The sequence below is a fragment of the Gordionus sp. m RMFG-2023 genome, chromosome 2 (assembly GCF_954871325.1).
Source record: "Gordionus sp. m RMFG-2023 chromosome 2, tfGorSpeb1-WG-v2, whole genome shotgun sequence".
Classification (NCBI taxonomy): Eukaryota; Metazoa; Nematomorpha; class Gordioida; order Chordodea; family Parachordodidae; genus Gordionus; species Gordionus sp. m RMFG-2023.
In genome coordinates this window covers 34,143,603-34,168,346 of record NC_088776.1, presented here as the reverse complement: position 1 = coordinate 34,168,346, position 24,744 = coordinate 34,143,603, and the positions used below count along the sequence as shown (strand labels likewise).

The following is a 24,744-nucleotide window of genomic DNA, read 5'->3' as shown; positions in this document are numbered from 1 at the left end:
AAGATTGTGAAAATCACTAATAAATTATATTATAAAGAATATTACATTTTTACAATATAGCAGCATATTATTTTTTTTATTAAAAAAACATGAAATAAATAAATTTATTTTCATTTCAAAATATAATAATATAAATAAAAAATATTAAATCATATCATGTTTATTTGTTGATAATAATAAAATATTTACATTAAATATAAATAAAATAAATTATTTTACTAAAATAAATAAATAATAATTAATGCTAAGCATCGATGCAGAATTTTGACTAATTTATTTTAGCCAATTTTTAGGCTTAGCCGATTTTTAGGCTTAGCCTAATTAGGTTTAGCCGATTTTTAGGCTTAGCCTAATTAGGTTTAGCCGATTTTTAGGCTATACCTAATTAGGCTTAGCCGATTTTTCCACCTAAAATCTCGGCTAAGCCGTTTTTAGTCGGCTAAAATTAGCCGATTACGCAACACTAGTTGTAATTGACAATTCATGAAAAACTAGGGAAAATCTGAAAGTGAGGAAGTGGGGGAGTTATTTTCTTTATGAATTTTATTATTTCACATAAATAATTTAAAAAGATTAAAAAAATTATATAAATGAATGAATGCAACAAAAAACACAAGGAGATGGGCAAAAATAAAAAATATGCCCAATAGAGAGTTGACTAATTTATCAAGGCTTTTTCTAATAGTAGTTAATAGGAATTTGATTGAGACTTACAATTTTGGACAAATTGGGGAATTATCCAAATTATCAAAAGCTCACATTAGGCATTCGTATCCTTTTTTTAAATTTTGAATTCCAGGATACTAGTTTTTTTAAACAATATAATTCTTTTTAAATATTTTTATCTAATATAATTTAAAAAATATGTTGAAAATAATATAATATAAAAAACTTGTAATATATTTTTTATGTGATAAGTATAAAAAAATTTCCTTTATATAATTGTAAAATATTCCATCATTGATCACTTTTTATATAAACTGAATAAATACTCATAAATTTGGTTTAAATCGGATATGCTCTTATACTCATATCGTCTTTTCATTTTTGCTACCAAAAGCCAATACCCAAAAAAAAAATTGGCCTATTATATTAAGGGATAAATACAGAAACAACCTTTATTTTTCATCATCCAAAACAAACAATCAATTTTTTATAAAACAAAAATATATTATTATAATATATAATAATACTATTAAAAAAAAGAAGGGAGATGGTGTGGCGCAGGGAAACAAAAATGAAAAAGGGACGTAAGTGTTGTTTAGGATAGCTCTTTGGCTAGAAGACTACCATTGAAACTGATATAATTAGCTTTGAGAATCGCTATGGATAGTCGTTGACGAAGAAAAAAACCCTCTCGAGGTTCTTCTGAGAGTTTGCTGATTTGTGATCCTAAGTTTTTGAAAAATGCTAAGGCGAGTTTGCCGAAGGTGCCAAGAGTGGTTGATATGATTGGGATGAAGCAATGATCGTTCATTATTTCTGTGTATTTAGAAGTTTTAAGTTGTTCCTCCTGGTCAAGGATGTTGATGGCGTGGTTGGATGGGGCCAAGGGGTCAATACAGGAATAGACCCATACCAAAAGTTGGCCTCTCCTCCATGGGATTTGAGAGATCCCGTCAGGACGTTTACCGTTGATTTTTAAAAAAATTTATCTACTAATTTATAAACCTATAAAAGAAAGTGTTGTTATTTTTTCCCCTATTTCTTGCGTCACTAACTTTATCATGAAGAATATAGATACAAAAAAAATGAATCAAATGAATAAAATATAACTTTGCCTTAATTTTTCAATAAACACATAATAGGCTAAAAGAAGTGGTCGGTTCATCTCTGGTATAAATTATAAATTTTTATTGGAGGGAGCGATTTTTTGGTTAACAACCCCTAACAAGAGTGTTAATATGACCTAAGTGCCATTTTTATAAATTTTTGAGAGAACTAAATATACTTAGTATGTTTGTGTATAACCAAGCGTTTTCTCAATAAATAAAAAATTTAGAACAGTTAAAAATAACAAATTATAAGATATGTTTTTGTATTATACTGTATTGGGCTTGGACAAAAGACGATTTTGGATTAAACAAAAGCAAGCCAGAAAAAACAATTTCCAATTTCTTTTTTTAAAATTGAGCCTAAATAAAAAGGTCACATTTTAATAACCAAAACAAATATAAAATTTTTGGTATTAAAAAGGTATGTAAATAAAGTTTGACACAATCAAATCAATTAATGACATTTATTATACCATAGTAAAAAATTTGCTTAAAACATAAATTGAAAATTTATTAAAAAGCCTTCAACATATTTGTTGTAAAATTTATTAAATAAAATATAAATGAAATCATTTTTTTGTTCAAATCATGTTTTAAAAAACTTCTAAATTTAAAAAAAACATCTACAATAAAAAGTTAATAATTTATGTCTAAAAAAACGGTGATCATAAGTTAAGGCTAAATTAAATTTATGATTTTGATGTAAAAGAACCCAAGATAATCTTTAATACAAAGGTATACATATATTTTTGGAACAAAAAACACAAATTTATAAATAAAATGCCAAATTATTTGTATATAATTTAACCATTATATTTAAATGAAATAAAAAAAAAATACGGGGCAAACCTAATAGGTCATGTGTAATAAATTTTAATAGATAAGGGATGGGACTGTTCATTTATGCGCACAATATTGGCTATACAAATATATTTAAATTAACAAGTTACAAGAAATTGGCGGCACAATCATTTGTATATAAAATTGTGTATGGTATATTATATTTATGAATCAATGTGTAGAATAATAATGAAAAATATTTTTATTAAGTATTGAGCTGTGAATAAAATTATATTTCTTTGAGGGAAAGGGGGGTGTGAAAAAATAGCAATAATAAATATAACAATTATTTATATAAATCATTCATTTTACAAGCTTTCCCCCACCCTTATTCTCATAGAACATATAATTTTGAGGATGAATTGTTTGAATATCGATTGAAAAAAAAATGTGATTAAAAATATTCGAATTTGCAAATTTAAAAAAAATTAAAAGGTATGATAAATAAAGTTTCATAAAAAAATATTTTTATTTATACAATAAAATTTATAGTATACTTATGGATCATAATGTTGGATAATAAATTTGTTTGATCTATGCAAAATAAAATTTTGTTATAAATGGCTATCACAGATGCGGATATATTATACTCATATATTCAGTATAAATAGGAAATGAGGTTAAAGTGAATTCATAATGTGATGAGTTTAGCATTGGCATAAGATTTTAAATACAAAAAGTGTCCAATTCATCTTAAATTATAAATAAATACTTAAATAATATTGATTAGATTAATCATGTCGAATTATTACATCTTCAAATATAATTACATATAGAATAAATTAATTTTTTTAAAATTTATAAATAAACGGGAGAGGGTAGATTGTGATTAATTACGAAGTGGGAATTTTTTGATCATGAAAACGAAGCGAATGGATGAAAGAGGTTCGAACGATTTTGAGAAAATATTAAACAAAATTTGATTATTTCGTTGGAGGAAAAATAATTATTCAACATCTAAAATCTGTTCAATTTTCGTTTTTGAAAAGGCTAGAGCGATCGGAGGTTAACGAAAATAAATTATATATATATATTATGTAACGTATATAAATTTCAAAATAAGACATTATAATAAAGGGTTCAAATAACTGTTTCTTCATCGTCTTTTCCTAGATTCATTATTCACACCGGAGCGGGTTAAAGTCGAATTACTATTCCTATCATTAACATTTGTGGGATTGTTTCCGTTATTATTATTTCTGTTATTATTCCGATTTCTACGGTTGCTTCCACCACCATTTCCTTGATAATTATTTACATTATTATTTCTCCTGCTATTTGAAGTGTTATTATTACCCGATGTTCTTGTTAAATTATTTCTGGGTGCATCATTGGATATATTTGCATTCCTGTTATTACTATTAATGAGAGAATTCCGCCGTTCGTTGTTCAAACTTTGGCCATTGTTTTCTCGGTCGTCATTATTATTTCTCCTTATATTTCCTTGATTATTACGATTATTGCTGGTGTTTATTAAAACCATCGCTTCACTCGAATCGCTCAAATTATCATTAGAATTATTGTAACCAAAATGACGATTAAAATTATTGAAGGCTGGGTAAAAATCTATGTCATCTTCCTCGCTTTCACTAGTAAAATCGTCTAAATTGTCTTCCATAACTAGATCGACAAAATTTTGCCCTAAAAGTTCAAGTGAATCAAATCTAGCAGCGAAAAAGTCCCAAAGCAGGAGTTCTGCAGCCATTGAAGATCGCCCACTCCGATTAGATGATCTGTGATAATTAGAAGAAGGAGCCCGAGATGCTAATGTACCGTCGGGATAGGCGTGCTTGTAAAAACATATGCTATTAAGTGGGCATTTACCAGAGCCCTTGAGGAAGTATTTGCAGTGCTTGTCACTTTTAATAAAAAAAAATATATATCAATCAGAGAGGAGGTAGAATTTTAGGCTCAGTTCCCGGATTTTAAAAAAACATATTTTTTTAGCATGGCTTATGTATCTTTGCCTGCAGTTTTTCCTTTTAATTTGGGATCATTTTAAAACCTTGTCTAGATTATTAAAATTTAGCTATTTTAAATTTTTTTAGCGGCGTATCGTAATTGTTAAAAATTCATTTTTAAAAAAATCTGACCTGGTCCCGCTTTTGTTAAAAAAAGAATTTTTTATGCTCGGCTTAATTTTGCAATTGATTTTTAAACCAAGCCTGCCATTTTTTATGAAACTTAATCATATAAATTAATTGAAAAAAAAGTGTTTGAAACTTTATTTGGTTTGGATAAGGAGTAGTCCGAGTTGTGTTTACAAACACCTTAATCGAACTCATATTAAGCTGAGCTTAGCGATCATAAATTTCCAAAAGACACACGAATTATTGTAAATACATGTTAACGCAAATTTACCATCCTCATCTTGTAAAGAATCTTAGGAAATAAATTTACAGTGTATACACAAGCCACGAGCGTCTCCTTACTATAAATTAGTTTTTCTGGTAGATCGCCACTCGCAATCAATCAAATTATTTTTTAATCGGCGCCATCTTTTGAGATGGTGAAGCGGAACGCTCTTGGTCTCGGACCTTCCCGGAAATAGTAAAGTCCCGCGATTAAACGAAAATTTGCTCTTCCACGTAAGGTGCTCTAACCCAAAATTTACAAAGTTTCAAACTTAAATTGTAAGTATGTGGAAGTTATGATTATATAAGTAGGCCAGAATAATTATGAGACGGGTATAGTGGCTTATGACATTCTTACGTTCGACACAGAAGAATAAATGTATTTTTTACTCATGAATATGGTATTTGATTGATTTAATAATATACCGAATATTGTCGGATTATTATAATGATTTTTTCAATTTTATTTATAATTGTATCCTCAAATAAAACATAATATTAATTAACGCCATCTATTTTAAAATGGAGAAAAATTTGAATTTTAAATTATAAAGTCTAATACTATAAACAGGCCCTTAAAATCTTGGTTATTATTTGACTATATTCAACAAGAATGCTATAAAAATTTATTACTTGGAAAAAGATTCTCTATGAAGACTGATTTGTAAAAGAATAATTAACTTGCATAAGGAGAAATAAAATATTAGAATTTTAATTATAATAAGTCATTCTTTTTGAAATTGACTATTGGTTTCATCAAAATAGGTACTTAATATCAGGGTTGAAAATAGTTTAATTCGTTTAAACCACTTTAATCGGCTATATAAATTTTTTGGGTAAAAAATTTATTGGATTTATCAAGTAATTAATTTATATAAAATTAACTAAAATGAATATATAAGTTAGAAAATAAATCATCTTGCTTTAATTTTTCGCGTCATAGATTCTTTCAAGTCTTGGAATCATTCAAGTGTAATTCCCGTTTCCTAAATATTTGCCTTCATTTTATTTGTAAGACATCGTTTTTTCATTTCTTTTTTCATGCAGACATATGTTATTAACCTATTAATGGTCAAAAATTTTCTGGTCGATAAAAATGTTCAATTATTTCAAATTATATTGATTAATGCCCAAATATGATATTCTAAAAAAATCAGCCATAACAAAATAGAAAATCTAGCCTGGTGCATATCTGAACCGCTAACAATTAAGAGGTTAAAAAAGATAAAAATTATGTATAATACCCAAAGAACAAAAAACAACAGGAATCTTTTTCTTTTTTTGTAATTCATAATAAAAAAAAAGAAAATGTTTATGAAAATTCTTGAAACATTTAATATGAAGTGAGATTTGACATGTTTGGCACATATATATTGAGTGTGTGTGGCAAAATCTGCATCTATGTCTTTTTCCATTCATAATTTTGGATAAATAATGTCCATATGAATTAGTAAGGTATTTCACTTTGTATTGCAAACTGGCTTGTGTGCCATGTACTTATTTTTTTTTCAATTTTAATTGGTGTTCAAAAGAGGTAGTTAGTAACTTCTCGCCTAAATACAAGCAAACTCTTCTTGTCATCTTGATTCACGAATTCCCAGATTTTAAAGAATTTACCAAGGCTAGATCGATAAAATTGGTGAATAATGGCCAACATCTTTTTTTCCCTTTTATTTTTATTCTATATGTAGATATGAGATTATCTCAGAGATTGACTCCACCCATGTGTTTGTTTTTGTTATAAGCAGTGATCATATTTGGCTGAGGAATTTTTATTTTATAAGATATTTTCTTGAAATACCTTGAAACATTAAGCGAAGAGCTGGTGTGGCATGTCGATGCCGGTCACCATCGAATTATCATTTCAACAAATAAATATTTTTTTAGATTTTTCGACAAGATATCTTCTCTTTTTTTTTTGCTACAGCCTTTATAGATTCAACTGGGTAATGCTCTATTCTATTACACTCATAGTTCCAGTTGTAAAATATCCCATTTGTTTTAAGTATGACAAAAGTTTAAATGAGATAAAAAAAAATTATCAAAATATATTTTATGATAATTTGGTTTTTGTAATGCAGTTAATAATTTTATTATTACAAGATTTATAAATATTCGATTTTTGTGAAATCATTCCATATTTCGATATTTCATTTTTATTTTCAGTGACATTGTTTAACACACAGGTGATTATTAGGATCCAAAATTGAAGATGCCAAATTAATTTATTAAAATATATAATTAATCAAATTCATTCTAAAATAACATAAATAAAATAAAAAGTAAAAATATAAAATCAAACAATCAAACTAAAAAATTATAAAACTTTCCTTTTCTTTTTCTTTCTTCAATTATTACATTTTTGATCTCAATATTTACTACTAAAATTTACATATCATCGATAATTTCATATAATTGTCATTTTTTATTACAAAATTAAAATTTAAACATTTCAATTACTGTCTATTTTTAAAATTATAAGTAAGTTTTCTTTTTCAATACATGTATTTGACAATTATGATTTTTAGGCGTGATTTTAGGGTTTATAATGTTAAAGAAATGTATTTTAAATTGTAATTTTATTTACAATTAGGAGCTTCCCTATAAAAGGGGATCGAATTATAATAAATTAATTATTGTTTTTATTATATTTGAATAAAAATTTGTTGCGGTCTTTTTGGTATATTCAAGGAGAACAACTAATAGTTAGTGCCGAGACCAAAGTAAGGAAAGAACCAATTTTTTTGATAATACATCATTTTTCGGAAATATTGTGGAGCACTGTGGTTATTTGAGGTATTAGTGGAAAAAATTGTGAAGCAGTTTACCGCGGTTATTGGAAGTGGTAGTAAAAAATTGTGAAGTGGGTTACAGTGGTGATTAAAAGCGTCATTTCAGTGTAATTTTATTAATTATATCATATTATTTAACTTTATAAATTGTTAAAATATTTTTGGTAATATTTTATAAATATTTGGAAGTAAACTATTTTGTAAAAATATTTGGTGATAAATTAAATTAATGGATATAAATTAACAAAAATTTTGGACCATTTTATTTTAATATTTTTACAAATTTTAATGAAAAGTTTTAAAATAACAAAGCACGCGGAGTTACAGTACAATGTATTGATGGGCAGTGGTAATATTACTGATATGATTGTGCCGTTTATTCTTTGGTAGGAAAATAAGGAGAAAGAGAAGTATTCGAATTCGTGGGCAGTCGTTATTGGTGGAGGGATATAATGAGAGAATGAGTGAATGATGAAAAATGAAAATGATGATGAGAGGTATGGCCGTTTATCGACGACATCGATAAGTATCACTTAAAGCTTTAGTAAAAACTTTCATTTAGTATTGAAGCACAGAGGGGTAGAAATATGATTTGTTAGAAATGTGGCGTTAGGGGACACATTGCGGTAAATTGCAGAGTTCAATGTTTTGAATGTGGAGAAAAGGGTCATATTTTAACATATTGTCCGGGTAAAAGAGAGAGATTACGATACGCAAGATTTGGGCATGCAAAAAATGATTGCAGAGTTGGAAAGAGATACAAGAGGAGGCTTTCCACAGAGGGGAGAAAGTTCGAATGTTACCAATGTGAAGTATAGCGGAGGTAGCAGCGAAAGGAGAAATGGATATCGAATGTAAAATCGTGTTTCAAATGCCAATAAGGGCATTGGGCGAGAGATTGTGATATGAAATGACTATATGGTTGTGAGAAAAAGAGTTCAGGCTGAGGCGTTGAGAACAGAGGGGGGGAAGAGATGGTAGTGAGGATGTTATAGTATTTATAAATTTAAGACTCTTGCAATTTGGGTTAAAAGAATCATCTAGTTATAAGGAACCCTTTTATATTGCTGAATTCTAATTCGTCACTAAAAACGACCTAAATCCACAGAGATCACTCCATTTTTCATATTGTATTTGCCTTTTAAAAAAATAATTCTCTTTATTAAAGAATAACTCATCTAATTTTTGCAATCTACTAGAGCGAGATTTTTGACAATAATCTTCCTGATGTAAGAATTCTATTCAATTACGATATTATTAAAATGGTGTAAAATATCCCTCTATATGTGTTTCCTTCGAATTCTTTTAAATTAGAAATAGAGGAAATATTTAAATATTCTTGAAAAATAAATACTTAATAAAATCCGCTATTTGTAATCAAAAATTAATATATCAAGTAAAATGGGTTCGGCTTTTACTCTTGGCAGGTAGAAATTAACCTAGTATGTAGAACCGTTTGTTTATATTAAAATTAAAGGTATTATTTATAGAAACTGATATTGCAATTTTTATAATTACCTTAAAAAAATGCATCACGATGTGTGATTAACAATTTGATTGAAGTTTGAAAAAATAAAATTCAATAACGTATTCAAAATATCATGCTTTTTTTTACCCCAAAGTTTTTTTGTATTCTTCGATCATTCTTTCCTTTTCCAACTTTTCTTCGACCCATATCCTACTTGGCATTATGAAATAAGACTGTATCCTACATTCAGGACATGATCTAAAAAATATTTTAGTCATTTATTTTATTTGCGAGAAAATATATATTATAGAGTTGACCCCCTCCCCAAAAAATAAACACGATAATAGAAAAGAATAAAATAAATTAAGGGAGAAATTTCCTCAAAAAATGACTAAATCTTTTGAAATAGAAAAATTAATATTTTTTTATTGTAAAATAATTTATTCTTTATTTTAGGATTAACATTATAAAATTCTCATTTAATTTAAATGGTCTAAAATGTTGATATATTATTTTATTTAAATTTTATATTTAGAAGATTTTTCTAGTAAAAGACCGTTTATTTTAAAGAATTTCGGAGTAGTTATAATATTTAGCATTTTTGATTTAACCCAATTAACCATTATCACATTTATGTAATAAAGGATTCATTTAAAAAATAAGCCCTAATAACCAGTAATTTTTTTTAGTAGGAACCGATTGGTAAATATTTTTTTGAAAATGTATAATCAAGAAGACTCTTAAAATCATTAGTGCTAAGAAAAAATATTTCATAGCAATTAAGTGACTAGTTTTTAGCATTCACATATATTTGTAAGTAATTCATTTTTCAATCTAAGACTTTTAGTTTAAAATTCGAGCAATCATTATTTTTTCTAAATTCAGTTTTTTTTTATCTGAGCTAAAGCTTAGATATAAATTGGCACTCTAATTCTACCTCTAGAGAAGAGTTTGACTCTGTTAGCGCTTCTCTATTTGTGTACTAAATTTAGGATTTAGAAGTTATTTACCATATTTCAGAAGTTAGGTTTTTCATAAAATTAAAGTATTTTACGAGTGTTAAGTTTTGTTTAAGGATTTTTTTAGAGTTTTAGTTTTAATTCTGATTTATTAAGTAAGTGCCTTATTTAAATAGTAATTTTTAAAAATTAAATTAACCAAAAGTTCAAGGTCTTGATTTAATAAAAACAAATTTTTTTTAATTTCTTGTTTACCCCCCTCCCATTTTCCGTCAAGATGGTTCGAGTTTATCTAACTTCATTTTCTGTTAATTAATATCATACCTAATGGTAGAATGATCGATAGTCTGATTCTTAGTTTTCCTCCAGTTCATGATACAAGGGAGGCAGTAACAATGCTGGCAATTTGGTAGTATACCGAAACGTTTGTCGGGATTGTTGTCGTAATCAGACGTCGACTCTAGCACTTTTTCGTAGCAGATACCGCACGTCTTTTCTTCACTCCTTTGCACCGCAAAGGAGAATTCCATCTCTAGCTGCATCTCTTTGAGGCACGCCTTTATATTTTGGTGAGGGGAGAGAGTTTAACATAATTATATATGAGTAACTTGTCCCTTTTCAATAAACGCCCGAATTTTTAGCCGAAAATATCATTTTTACCAAGGAGTTTGTATTAAAAATATAGCTGCTCAAATTTGAAAGAAACTAATATAAATTAACGCTTTAATTTTAAAGGATTTTCTCTGACACATGCCTGTAGATTGAGCCGAATTAGTCGATATTTAGCCATTACCCAACTATAGTGATAACAGATTTAATTCTATTTTGAGTCAAATAATTTTATTAATTCCTCAATTTATAAAAGCTAGTAGAAAATAGTTCTTTCGTTGCACAATTTTTAACCCCCAAGGAAAAAATTTATCCTAAATCATTTTCTACATCATTTACATAGAGGACGATAATCATTTTTAAATTAGTTATGATACAATCAGCACAAATTTTTTGTTTAAATCCAGCAAGCTCTTACTAAAAAGGTCATATTTCTCTTGCGCATATTTGTGACCGAAAAAAAGAAAATGTGGGCAGCTCCGAATTTTATAAATTTATTTTTAGACCACAGCTTTGCCCAGAATCTTTAATTAAAAAATAAAAATTAAGCGTATCTTCAATTAAATAAATTAAAAATAACGAATTTATTCGTCTTAATCACAGAGAAATTATAATTATCGTTACATCTTAATTATGAAAAATGTCAAAAAAATTATTTTGCCTTTTTCAGAAATGGCGTCTTTTTCTAATCAAAAAATTTCTATTTCCGAGCTACAAGGGCGCAGTTTATCTTTTCAAAAAAAAAAATTGTGTTAATGGAATTTCAATTATTAAAAATTATATGGCAATGCAACCACTCACAGCTGATTCGGACAAGTTACAAGATGAAGATATGTGATACATTGGGTTGGAAATTGTGCCCCAATTATATTTTAAAAAAGTGAGCACTTTAACTTGATCAATTGAATATTTTGCTTATAAAAGATATTCTATTTTTCTAGATTAGAGGACTAAATAGGCGACCTGCAAATTTTTCTTATAAACTAGAATTCATAGATATATGCCTACATTTTGGATATAAAAATTGCACTGATAAATGCCATGATAAATTTTGGATATTATTATTCCTTGTGTTGTTTGCCACCTATATGAAGTTTGTTGGGAAAAATAGAATATAAAGATTTTTTTAAAAATATTTTGTAATATTTAGGTTATACATTAGTAAATCTTTCAAAGTAACGAAGATTAAAATTTTTTTTAAATATATCTTATTAAATATCCCCTCTCATAAAAGTAAAAAACGAAACGATAAATTTAATTAACAAAAACCGGTTTAAAATCATTATTTAAAACCGGTTCGTAATTTAATTTACTAACCATATCTAGTTAACATTCTTATTTTAGGCTGTTAATCTCAGCAGCTCAATCATGTTTTTTTAAATTATATATAACCACTAGCCAGATATATTTTTATAACATCTATGTTCCTCCTTGATAGTTAGCGCGATAATTTAAAAATAAACTGGAAGAGGAAGTTAAAATTTGTACTTTATAACTGCTTAAATTTGATAAGTATGAGGCAAATTTTAATGAATAGGATATTATTATATAATATATAAATACTTTTTTTTAAAAATAACCTCTTGGTGGCTTTTGCTTTGTTCTTCGTCATAAGGATGCAGAACATTCTTCTGACATACATCACACAGCAGCCCATGCAAGTAAACGCATCTATCCTTCCCGAACATGCACTCACCTTCAAGAGAATAGGGACAAAGCGGTCTGGTGTCTAATGAAGGTGTGGTATTCTCTAAATTAGTCCGAACTGCTTCTGAATAACTCACTTTTAGAAATATAATATTTTAAAAATAATAATGCCTTCTTAATTTGATTAATGATTTAATTTAAATAAAAATACAAAAATAGTGAATAAATTTATTGGTCCTATATTATATTTCATCTGAAATTCCGATAATTACCATTATATCATATACCCTGTTTGTTTTATAAGATTTTTTTTAAACGTTATGAAACTAGCAATTGTAATATAAATTGTTAGAGATTAATAACTCTGCTTAGATGAAAATTTCAATTAATTTAAAGAATTTTATTTCAAAGAAAAGCATTTTTTAGAAGTTCTCTATAATTTTTAGACCTGTTTATTTTTATTCAATCTACTTTTCACAAAAAAAATATTCATATTAAAACAGTATAAATATCAAAACAAAATCAATATCCTATTAAAAATATAAATGTAAAACAAAATCAAATAAAGGTATGACTGTAGGAAATCAATTTTATAAGCAAAATTTAAATATTACAGATGTTGATCTCTCATCATAATTTAATGTTTAATAAATCCCACTTAAAAAAATGGGATCGGTTTAATTAAAATAATGTCGATCCAATATTTTCTTTAGACGGCGCAGCTCCAAATTAAAAAGCGGTATTATATCAATAATTTAAAGCTTACTCAATGTATTGTAGGCCGGATAGAATTCCTTGGCGTTAACGTTTAGAATCTTTTGTTTGATGGCTTTTTTTACTTCATCACTTTCTTCGGTGCCTTCCTCAATGATAGTTACTTTAAATTTATGTATGTTAACTCATATTTATATACAATTATAAGTTAACAGTAATAAATATCATATCAAATTATGAATATATATCATAAAGAGGCGATTTGACAAAAGAATGGGCATTCATCATCGTATATGGGATTGCTTAATGCAATAAACTAGGGAGTACAATTGGTTCCCAATTTAAATCAGGTTTCACGTAAATCAGAAATTTTAAAATAATATACATATATATATATAGTAAGAGAAAAGGGTTAATTGTTGTAGAATAAATAATAATTTACTACTACATATATATATAGGGGCCATTCTATTTTAAATGAGAGATAAAATTGTAATTTTCTGCCAACCCCTTTCGATTTCGATAAAAATTTGTAGACGTATTACATATCCTAGTTAGATTAAAAATTAAATTTTATCTAATTAGCAATTATTATAATTTGGGATAATATAGATTTAAGTTACAAAAATGAACTTTTTACCTCTTGTGGCTGTTAAATAATTAGCTATTAATTAAAAACTAAATAGAAAGAAACGTATAAGTGGCGCTATATATAAACGTCTCAACACAATTAGGGCTATTTTTTTATTGTTTAAAAGAATTTTTTTAAAAGTAATATTTTGTGTATTTATAAAATATGGCAAAAAAAATTAATCAATATGCATAATATATATAAATCAATTATAAATAATATTTAGATGGGTTTTAACGCTATAGCTTTTTTTTATTGCATTAAAAAAGTTCATTTGTAGCGGCATTTATACTTTTTAAACATTATTCGCAATAGGAATAAGCCGCCGCGCTAATTATTGAGGAAAATATTAGTAAAATAGAAACGATCAGTAGGAATTTTTTTTTAAAAATTGACATTTTAAAAATTAAATCATAAATCTTTAACTAGACATTAAATGACCATGAAAACAAAATTTTACATTTTCCCCATAATTATAAATTATTGGCTTAGTTATAAACATTGGCGTACGCAGCGGGGGGGGGGCAGGGGGACAAATCATCCCCAAAGCCAAAAAATGCAGATGCCGGATATATTTTTCAAAATATTAATGTTTATATTTATTTATATTTTTAATATTTATTCCTATCTCATATTAAATATATATTTAATTACATTTATTTATCACTTTCATCTATTAAGTTATTTTATCAATTAATTTCTATTTCAAGTTTTCATTGGCGTAATATTTACCTATTATTTTCAAATTTCTAGTGGTATAATATTTATCTACCATTTTCATATTTCTAGTCAAATAATAATTTTTCTGAAACTCCTTGTCCAACAGGGAGAAATAAAGTGCAAATTTGTCCGAGATAAAGTCTCCGCCATCAAGCAGTAACAGTTTTTATGGAGTTAGAAGAACCGATTATTAATGCTATTACTGAAATATCACAATAGCCTGAAAGAAATATTTCCTCAGAAGCAAGAAAATTATTGGATTCAATACTTATTTCAATTTTTTTTCTCTCATTAGAATGTATTATTTAATTATACAATTATTTTATGTAATGCTTTTCAAAAACATGGCATTGACTTGATTAAGAAGATGAGAATAGCGGAGAGCATTTTATTAGAACTCAAGGAAATTAGGGCTAATGTTGATGAAGAATTTCAATTTTATATGTTATCGTTGAGTCAAAAGGAGAGCTATACGTGTTTAATATTTGTCTCACTCGATTTGCAGCAAGGCAAGCTCATCGTCAAAACATTAGTATAAGATCAGTAGAAAAGTATTAAAAAACTATAATCCAAATAAATGAATGGTTTTTAATTCATCATGCAGCACTTACCAATCTGCAGATATTACTTCCACAAAAGCCTTCCCAATCTTTTTCAGATAGTGATAGAAAAAAAAAATATTTGTTTGATGCCTTATTAGCTGAATAACTATTTTTAAAAGATTAACTAAGATATAGTCTCAAAAAATGCTATGGATGCTTTGTATAAAATCAAACACAATTTAGATTTTATTCCCAATGTATTAAAATGATTATATATATATATTAGCAACTCTTCCCATTAGTAAAGTAATGAGAGAACATTCTCTTTTTTAAGAAGAATAACAGAGCCCTGCAGAGATACAATTTGCAGGGCTCGGCCTTGATTTTTTTTCGGTTTTCAGGCTAGGCCCGTTCTGGCCCGGCACGGATATTTTTAAATAAATTATATTTATTTTTGACTTTTATAGCTAATTTCATATATTTGGTTTTAAAAATATAACCGGGATGGATAATTTTTTTTAAAAAAAATCAGGCCCGGCCCGGGTGTATTTAAAAAATTAAAATACGGTCCCGCCCGGGAACCGGGCCTGCAGTTCTCTGAAAACATACCTAAGAAGTACAACTTCTGAAAGTGGATTGAATGGTTTGGATCTTTTAAATATTTATAGGCATTTGACGCCAAGCAAGGATGAGTAATTGAAAAATTAGCTCAATCCCAACGAAGATTGGATTTTAAATTGTAAATATTATACAAAATACAATTATTCCTAAGAAACATTTTGTGTATTAATATTTATATTTCCAACATTAAAATTTTTTACTTTATATATAAATTTTAAAGGCTCAAAAAATTCAAATTTCTATTTTGGGTTATTTAAGTGTTTCATATGGTGGTTATATTCACTTTATATTTTTTAATTCACATTTATTTTATAGTTTTTTATGTGCCGGTTTATATGTATAATTTTTTTATAATTCATATAATTTAAAATTGTGTATTAGAAATAGTTATTAGTCCTAATAAATTTATGCTTGATATTTTTAAAAAACAATAATATTTCTTAAAAAAATTTATTATCCCCCCCCCAGACCCAATTCCTGCGTACGCGCCTGGTTATAAAGTATAAAATTCAAGGTTCAAATTTATTTAGTTTATCGCGATAAAGGGTTTAAAAAAACTTGATTTTAACCTTAAATCTCCATTAACTCAAATAATATTTTTAATTTAATTAAAACATGATGCACCTACAAATCAAATTTTTATCGAAATTGAGGTAGGTAAGGTGTTTGATTAAAGTGAATAATAATTATATCTTGTATGAATGTATACTATATAATTTGGGAATAGACAAAATAGTCATTTGTTTGAAATGTTGAGACAATTATGATATTTCAAAATGATTAATTTAAATCTATCATAAGCATGAGTATCTAGATCTTCTTTAATATTGTTATATACTCCCTTACCAGGTTTTAACGTAATTATGATATTATTTATATTTCTTTTACTTATTCTATTTAAGGACTTTTGAAATGGAATTGGCTTGATTATGTCTTAGCATACTGTCCAAATAATTTGAGTTTCTTATAAGTTATATTATCTAATTTTATGGTAATATATTGTATACCTTCCAAAATCTAGAGAAATATATTGGTAATATTGTTTATGATTTATGTGTAATTCGTGATATTTCTCGACAATTGACTCATTAAAATTTGGGATTTTTTTAGATTAATATTTTTGTTGTCACAGGTTTCAAGCCCATGTGTTTGGTTTGTGCAGATCAAAGAAATACATGTTTTAAAGATATCTATTTATATTAAATTTACTTTGTGTTTTTTTAAATATTGATTTGATATAAGGTTAAGTCGAACCTTTATAGTCAATTTACACTCTTGGTATTTAGTTTACTTTGCAAATATTATTGTTTATTTTAATATATAATTTAAATATTTTAATAATACAAATATTTATGAGCAAAATCCATATATTTATCAATAAATTGTGAAGAAATGAAGCAATTACTCGAAATTAAAAAAAAATACCATACAAATCTCTGGAATATATATGCAATATATTGCAGCCAAATAATCCTATAAAAACTTTAAAAAAAATTTTAAATATTATAATTCAGATTTGTTAATGATTCTTTAAAGTGTATCGAATAACAATATCAATAAAAATGATTTAAAATATGTAGCACAAGATGTGTTTAAAAATAATAAGTGGATTATGTTTTATCTATTAACATATTTTCATATATACTCAATATTCATTAAACAAGCTAAAATTAATTTTCACTATTCTAGATTATTATTTATTTAACAACTATATTTACATATTTTTCTCTAATTAGGGCTGGCAACAGTACCAATTCTTGGTTGATAAAACGAATATCAATCCAATAGAAAATTAGATATATTGGTTTTTACAACGATTACTCAGTGCAGTGCCAATACCAATAGTGATAAATCGCTCCAATAGTAAAGAAATGATATATTATTTTAAAGGAATAATAGCAATATCATTCAAAAAATTAACTGATAAGAAAACCTTATATTTTTAAAGATATTTAGTGACTTTTTGTTAACACTAAAAATGTTTAATTAAATGTCTCATATACCAAGTGATATATTTGCTTTGAATTTACCACAAAATATATGGGCGCAATAATTATTTTATAAAATTAAATTATTCTCAAGAGTTATTATCTTCAGCGCTTATAATTTTGTGATTTCGTTAAAATATACTTTTCAATAGTAAAAAAAAATAGGATCGGATATGACTTAGACATTTTCTAAAATAAAAATTTCAAAACGTACATGGATCTTTGAAGAAGAAAAAATCTCGAATTGGATTGATAAAGCAAATCTTAAATTTTTTTTATCGGATCGGGTCGGACTTAAAAAAATAAGTCGGGCTCTATTTTAAATGATAATAAAAAATGATTTTTTAATTCTTCTCTTTGTTTTATGAATAGTTATTAAAACCAATGGCAACAATATAATATAGATAAAACATTGTTTAAATTATTACAAAAGTTTAAAACCGTAAGCCAACCCTAACTATAATTTTTAAGTTCGGTTTATGTGAAACCTGACTATTGGTTCTATCAAACCAGTGTACTATCGATTATATTGCATGTGTCCACTTTAAAGGGGATCGTCACCCCAGTACATGCGTTTTTTTATACTATAGATCAATATATTAAATAATCACTAAGTTCATACTAATAATTTTCTAAAATCGAAAAGTGAATCAATGCCAATATATTATGAGGCATTTATAAGAAACCTTCACTTTTTGTGATTGATGTTAGGTCTTTTCGGTCAAACGCTTCCTCTCTATATGCGTTCTCTATCTCGTTAATATAATGTCCTGGGTCAATTTGATTGGGCAGTTTGGTGATAGATTTATTAGTACCGTTATTATAATATACAGTATCATTGAGGACGTAGTAGGATGGCGAGGGAGAAATAGATAATGCTTTTAAAATTAATGATTCAAAAAAATTTAATATTATATTGAAAAGTTTGAGGTAACTAACATTAAAAATAAAACACGGTAGAATTATTTAAATGAAATAATAACAAATACTTTAAAATTTTAAATAATAACAGTTAAAATATACTCTATATGAGGTAAATAAATCAGCTTATATGTGACTAATTAAAGGTTTACTATATAAAAAAATCAAACGTAGACAATTAAAAATCCTAATTGATTTGATAAAATGGCTATTATTGGACCCCGCTCCAATCTGATATTGAATATCAGGATATCCCAGTTATAATATTCTCAAAGATAGTCTAGTAAAATTGAATATATTTACTTTAAATTAATCAGGTCGTGAACAGAGTTGTCACGTCTCCCACGTAGATTGGGAGATTATAGCAATTTAAAAAAAAAATGAAATATACAACATCATTGACCAAACTTTCACATATATCGCAGTTATAAAATTTCCATAAAATTAGAAAATCTCACACGTTTTCATTCAAAAATAAATCTTTTTAAATAAAATGTCTATTTATGTTGTACTATTTCCTTTTGATATAGCTAAATAAAGAAGGATATTATTTATTAGACCAGTAAATTCTGTTTTACCAGCTGTAAAACTTTATTAATGGCCTCATCGTCAATTTAAAAAACAACTAACCACTTCAACGCATCGACAGATTTTTATAAAATATTTTTTATCAATATATTTCAGATAAAATAAGTACATAAATAAAAGACACCATTAGTTAAATCTGGCCGAGGGCCAAGTAAAATATGGCCAAAAGTCGGCAAAGTGGAATATGGTCGTAACCCCCATGTAAAAATATAGTTAAAATTAAAATTTTTATTATCTGGCAACCCTGATCGCGAACCTAACTCATTTGGAGGATTTAGTTATCTAGTCCAACTTAAATAATAAAGAGTTTTAAGCAACTTTATAATTAATATTTTTAATGGGAATGCAAAGAAAATTTGTTTTAAGCCTCTTTAAACAAAATCATTAATTAATAATTCTCACCATCTAAATATGAATACTAGGGCTATTCAAAAACGAATCGAATAGTAACAAATACGAATAGTAAATTATTCGTTTCGTTCTAATATGAATTATTTAAATTAACAAAACAAATAATTTGAATATTCGACAAATTATTTGAAGAATTCGTTTCATTCATATCGAGTTATTTGGAATAATTATTAATATTAATCATTTGCCATTTTTATTGATAACCTAACAATCCGATAGGTAATGTGATTAACAAAAACAAGGTATACATCAACTTCTTATGAGAGGATATTCTTAATTGGAACTAATTTGCTTGCTGTCAAAAATCATAAGACTTATAAAGAAGAAACAAAATAAAAAAAATTCTTTGTCTTAAAAATTGGCTAGGAATTAATTAAATTATTAATATGCATTTTAATTTCGTCAATAACTTGATGGCATGTTCTTTATCGACAGATTATTTATTACAATAATTTTTTCTGTTTAAAATTAGATGTGCAATACAAAAATTTAAAAAAAATTTTGTCGATATATTTTTTTATATGAATTATTTTATACTTTTCAAAAAAACAAATTATCCGAATAATTCAAATCGAATGCAAATAGTAAATTTATCAATTCGTTTAAACGAAATGAATGCCAATAATGAACTATTCGCTTTTTGAATAGATTGTATTACGTACCAAATTATTTACTTTTTATAACTTAACTAAATATTTGAATAATTTAAATATTAAAAAGGTATTGTTATGAATGTATTGCACTAAATTTACCAAAATTAAATATAAATAAACTTCTTTAATATTTAAATCACTGAATTATAACCAGAACAAATCTAGCGACCGAAATTTGAAACACACTTATAAAATTTATAGGAATCACTCAAAACCCATTTTAAAATTTCCAGGAACCGGTTCTAAAAAGGTGCGTCATTTATATGATAATACTGTTTAAAATATTGTGTAATTCATTTTTGAAAGTTTACCTTTATTGTTTATTTTTTGGTTGCTTTAACAGTTTGGAACAAAAATCCTCAAAAATATGTCAAATAACCCAAAACCAGGGATCCAAACTGAAACAAATATCGGTTCGGTTCAGGTTCGGATAAAAATAACGGTTCAAGTTTTAGGTTCGGTTCGTAAAAAATAAATATATAGGTTTGGTTTGAACCTTTAAAACCGGGTTTGAACATTTTTTGTATTCAAATCTACATTCGAAGTATGTATAGGGAAGTATATTTTTTTATTTCATCATTAAAATAAAAAACATACATAAAAACTTCATTTTTATTAATTGCAGATTATAAAATAATATTTAAATTATAAATAATATAAACAATTATTAATTTTAATATGAACAATATTTAACTTTATTTACTTAAAAATTTTTTATTAGGCCATGCAATTAATATATTTTCAAGATTCGTCTCACTCATATTACATCTATAAAGAGATAGTATAAATTTAATTGTTTAAAAACATCTTTCCACAATAATTTGAGTAGTTGGCACTGCCAGTATGATATCAAACAATTTACATAATTCTGGGCATCGATTACTCTGATTTCTCTAATAGTCTAAAATGTTCATAGTTTGATTTAACTAGGTTTTTTTTTACCAAATACTTAAGGCTTATTCTGCAACATTAGATTTAATATTTTGAGAATTAATTTTAATTTTACCCACGTTTTCTAATATAGGATCAAGATTTTTTAAAACCTCTATCATCGATTAATTTGAATGGTCTGCCATTAAAAGTGACCAACTAGGTACAAGCATCGATTATTATTTTTTATTTAGTTTTACTGATATTGTTTGTTCTTTTAATGCTTCTTCCATCGTCTGTTGTCTTGATGACATCTCAAGCTTTTCTATTTTATTAGACTCCTGTTGTGATATTTTGTTAATTTTATCGAATTCTAGATGGTGGTTTTTTATGTGACGCTCAAGATTTATAATGGCTTTTCATATTTATTTAACAATCAGTAATATTACATTATGATGCGTCATTTATATTACTATTTGTAAATAATTTATATATTGGATTTAATTTATAAGCTTAAAAATATTGAAAAAATGCTATAAAATGGCAATATACTAAAGTTTATAAAAATTATGGCTGACACTTATCAATCAAATAAGAGTGATTATAATCTTTAAAACAATTCGAATATAATTAAAAATTTTGCAATAATTACACATTATTTTATAGGCATAAAATCATGAGGCTCGAACCGGTTCAGAGGCATTTTAGCTGTTCGGTTCAGGTTCGGCTAGAAATTTATTTAGCGGTTTAGGTTCGGTTTAGATTCGATAAAAAATACCAATTTTTAGCGGTTTAACGGTTCGGTTCAGGCTCCTGCCCAAAACCAACGTTTTAAAATTTTAAGTTCCAAAAGCATCTTTTTAAAAATATTCAGAACGTTTTTTTAAATCCAGTTTCTAAACTCTGCTTAACAAAAATTACATGAACTTGAACCTTAATATTAATGACCTAAGTTTTTTTAAAAAAAATTTGTCCTGCCCGGCCCGAATTCATTTAAATAATAGAAAAATTTAATTTTTTTTGCAAAAAAATATTCTACAAATAAAAAATATTAGCGCCTTGTTTCTTTCAAGAATTTTAAAATATATCATGACAAAATGTAATAATCATTTATAAAAATTCAAGCCCGACCCGACCCGGAACGAAATTTTTAAAAAAATATTAGGCCCGCCGACCCAGACCAACCAAAATTATTTTTTTTAAATAGACCGCCGGGTCGTAATTTGCAGATCTCTATTTAATTTCATGTGTGGACTAAAAAATTCAAAAACTATCTTAAAACGTGAGTGGTATTCCGAAAAGGAATTATTTGTTATTTGATTCGTATTATGAAAAAGAAAAATAATATTATCTGTCGAATAATTTTTTTTAACTATTATTCTATAGAATTATTCATATAATTTAAAATTATTCATATTATTCGAAATTATTTGTAAATATTTGAAATTAATTTAGTACTTGGGGATTTTTATTTTTTTCTCCACATCTATAAATCACTTTTCAAATTTAAATAATCCATTTTCATTTTTTAAAATATTTTTAAACAATTAAATTTTCGAATCAAATCGAATGTTTTTATTATTCGTACTATTCGAATCGCACGCATACGAATAATACAATTCGATAAAAAAGGAATCGAATATGAACATAGGAAATATTAGATTCGATTCATTTTTGATTTATAGTGAGTGTTTTAGCTTATTCTCTATGTTAAAACTGTTATCACACTGACATTTCAATATAAAGATTTGATGTTTTAAACAGTTTTTAAAACTTTAAAATAATTATAAATATAAAATTTTCAGGATTCAATATTAAATAAAAAAATTTTTTGTAAAGAGTGTCATAAATAAGAAAAAATTGCCTTAATTACTATATATAAAATTTTAATGCAAAATTCTATGTAAAACATTAGAGATGCCTGTATCAAATTTTTTCACTGTACAAATTCTGTATCCTAAAAACTTTTAATTACCTAGCCAATCTGGTACCATAAAAAATATTTATTAACGCTTTATATACATAGAAGGTAAATATAATTCAATTATAAATTGATTAATATATCATCAAGTTCAGCAGTAGAATAATTAATTAACAATATTCAATATTTATTCATATGTTTATAAGGTTCATTTATTTTAAACAAAATAATATTAAAGAAATAATTATTTTTAAATATAAATTCTTCTTTTAAAAAAATAAAGAATTGATCAAGGTCTTCAATGTCTGACTATTATAAACGAAAACTGACCTGATCAAAACATAGAAGATCCAAGTCCATACCAGTACATCTCTATTAAACATCTATAATCAAAATTCTTATTTATTTAATATTTAATAATTGTTATTAGATAAGTGAACAGCAACTGGGCCATTTATTATTATCTTGCATTGGTATAAACTTATTTTTATATAATTATTATTAGGTAAGTGAATAGCAACTGGGCCATTTATTATTATCTTGTATTGGTATAAACTTATTTTTAAATAATAATGTTTTTTTTAATCTAATAATTAAAATTGGCATTTTTCCTTCCCATCTTAAAAATAATTCAATAAAAATATATGAAATATTGTAGAAACATAGTTTGGCATAAAATAGCAGGTTAAAAATGTAGATCAAAATATTGCCAATATTTTTTGTAGTAGAAATTTGAAACTATGGGGTGTTGTATAAATATGCCTCAGTATAACATTAAAGGCAGTGGTCTGAAAATGGCAAAATTCTCAGGCCCAGCCCAGTAAAAAATTTAGTTTTTGCCCAGCCTGGAAATTTTTTGCTTGGTCTAGTTTCAATTCTTTTACTAAGGTTGACTAGCCTGGCTCGGTGGGAATTTAGTTTTTGCCTGGCCAAAAATTTTGCCCAACACAACCCAGTTTCGTTTATAACATATAAAATATACCATTGTCAATGTTAGTTATAAGGTTATCATTATTTGTAGGGGAAGGGGTTAGTTTTGATGGGGATTGAGGAATTATGGATGTTAAGGCAGAGGATATTGTGACAATATTATTAGGTTTATCTGAATCAATGAATATTGATGATTCTAAGATTGATTCAACATCAACAGATTGAAGATCATCATTATTTGAAGTAGCTTCATTTGTAAGTGCTTGGGTGCAAGATTGCTTAGTTTGTGATTGTGGTTTAACATGATCATACCTTGACATATTTGATATTGAGTAAAATTATCCAAATTATTTACCTGCATCTTTTTTCGAAGGGGCATTTGCCATTTAAGTAATATCTGCAAACTTGAGTTGGTTCACAAGATTTATCGTGTGAAAATGTGCACTGTGAACCCAAATTACAATATCCATATAAGAAATATCTTGTAAAATAAAAATTGTATATATTAAAATTAATATAAATTTCTATATCTTCAAAATAAATATGGTTTAAAATATTAAGAGTATACTAAAAATTACTAGAGTACATCTAAATCTAGGCTATTTGAATATTTGGTAAAATGCCAAAAAAGGTACATTTGTATAAAATATATGAAACATAACTATAAATTTTACTTTAAAAGTATAAATAAAAAAATCTTACCGACATTGGATTTTTTTCGTAGACATTAACAAACTCTCATCACTAATTGTTTATAAATTAAAAGCATAAGAAAATGATAATATTAAGC

The 24,744-nt window shown here is 26.3% G+C and overlaps 1 protein-coding gene across 3 annotated transcripts; it reads right to left on the bottom strand.

Moving 5' to 3' along the window:
- Positions 1-2,312: 2,312 nt before the first annotated feature.
- Positions 2,313-24,744, bottom strand: LOC135925487 (E3 ubiquitin-protein ligase makorin-1-like). Of its 3 annotated transcripts, XM_065460840.1 has the most exons (10): positions 24,657-24,744; positions 24,310-24,435; positions 24,007-24,266; positions 18,347-18,538; positions 13,211-13,321; positions 12,378-12,580; positions 10,513-10,745; positions 9,377-9,487; positions 3,705-4,474; positions 2,322-3,605 (listed from the first exon to the last, which is right to left on the bottom strand). In XM_065460840.1, exons 1-9 carry the CDS (start codon positions 24,680-24,682, stop codon positions 3,712-3,714), a joined length of 2,025 nt encoding a protein of 674 aa, XP_065316912.1. In that variant the 5' UTR covers positions 24,683-24,744; the 3' UTR covers positions 2,322-3,605; positions 3,705-3,711. The 3 variants fall into 3 exon arrangements, with proteins under 3 accessions (XP_065316913.1, XP_065316911.1, XP_065316912.1); XM_065460841.1 differs by having other exon boundaries at positions 2,313-4,474; positions 18,353-18,538; XM_065460839.1 differs by having other exon boundaries at positions 2,321-4,474.

Excerpts from the sequence above, each read along its gene's own strand:
- LOC135925487 (XM_065460839.1), bottom strand. The coding sequence starts at position 24,682 with ATGTCTACGAAAAAAATCCAATGTCG. Across the intron at positions 24,267-24,309 it reads CCCTTCGAAAAAAGATGCAG|GTATGATCATGTTAAACCAC; the intron begins GTAAATAATTTG and ends AAATATGTCAAG. Across the intron at positions 4,475-9,376 it reads GAATACAAAAAAACTTTGGG|TGACAAGCACTGCAAATACT; the intron begins GTAAAAAAAAGC and ends TTTTATTAAAAG.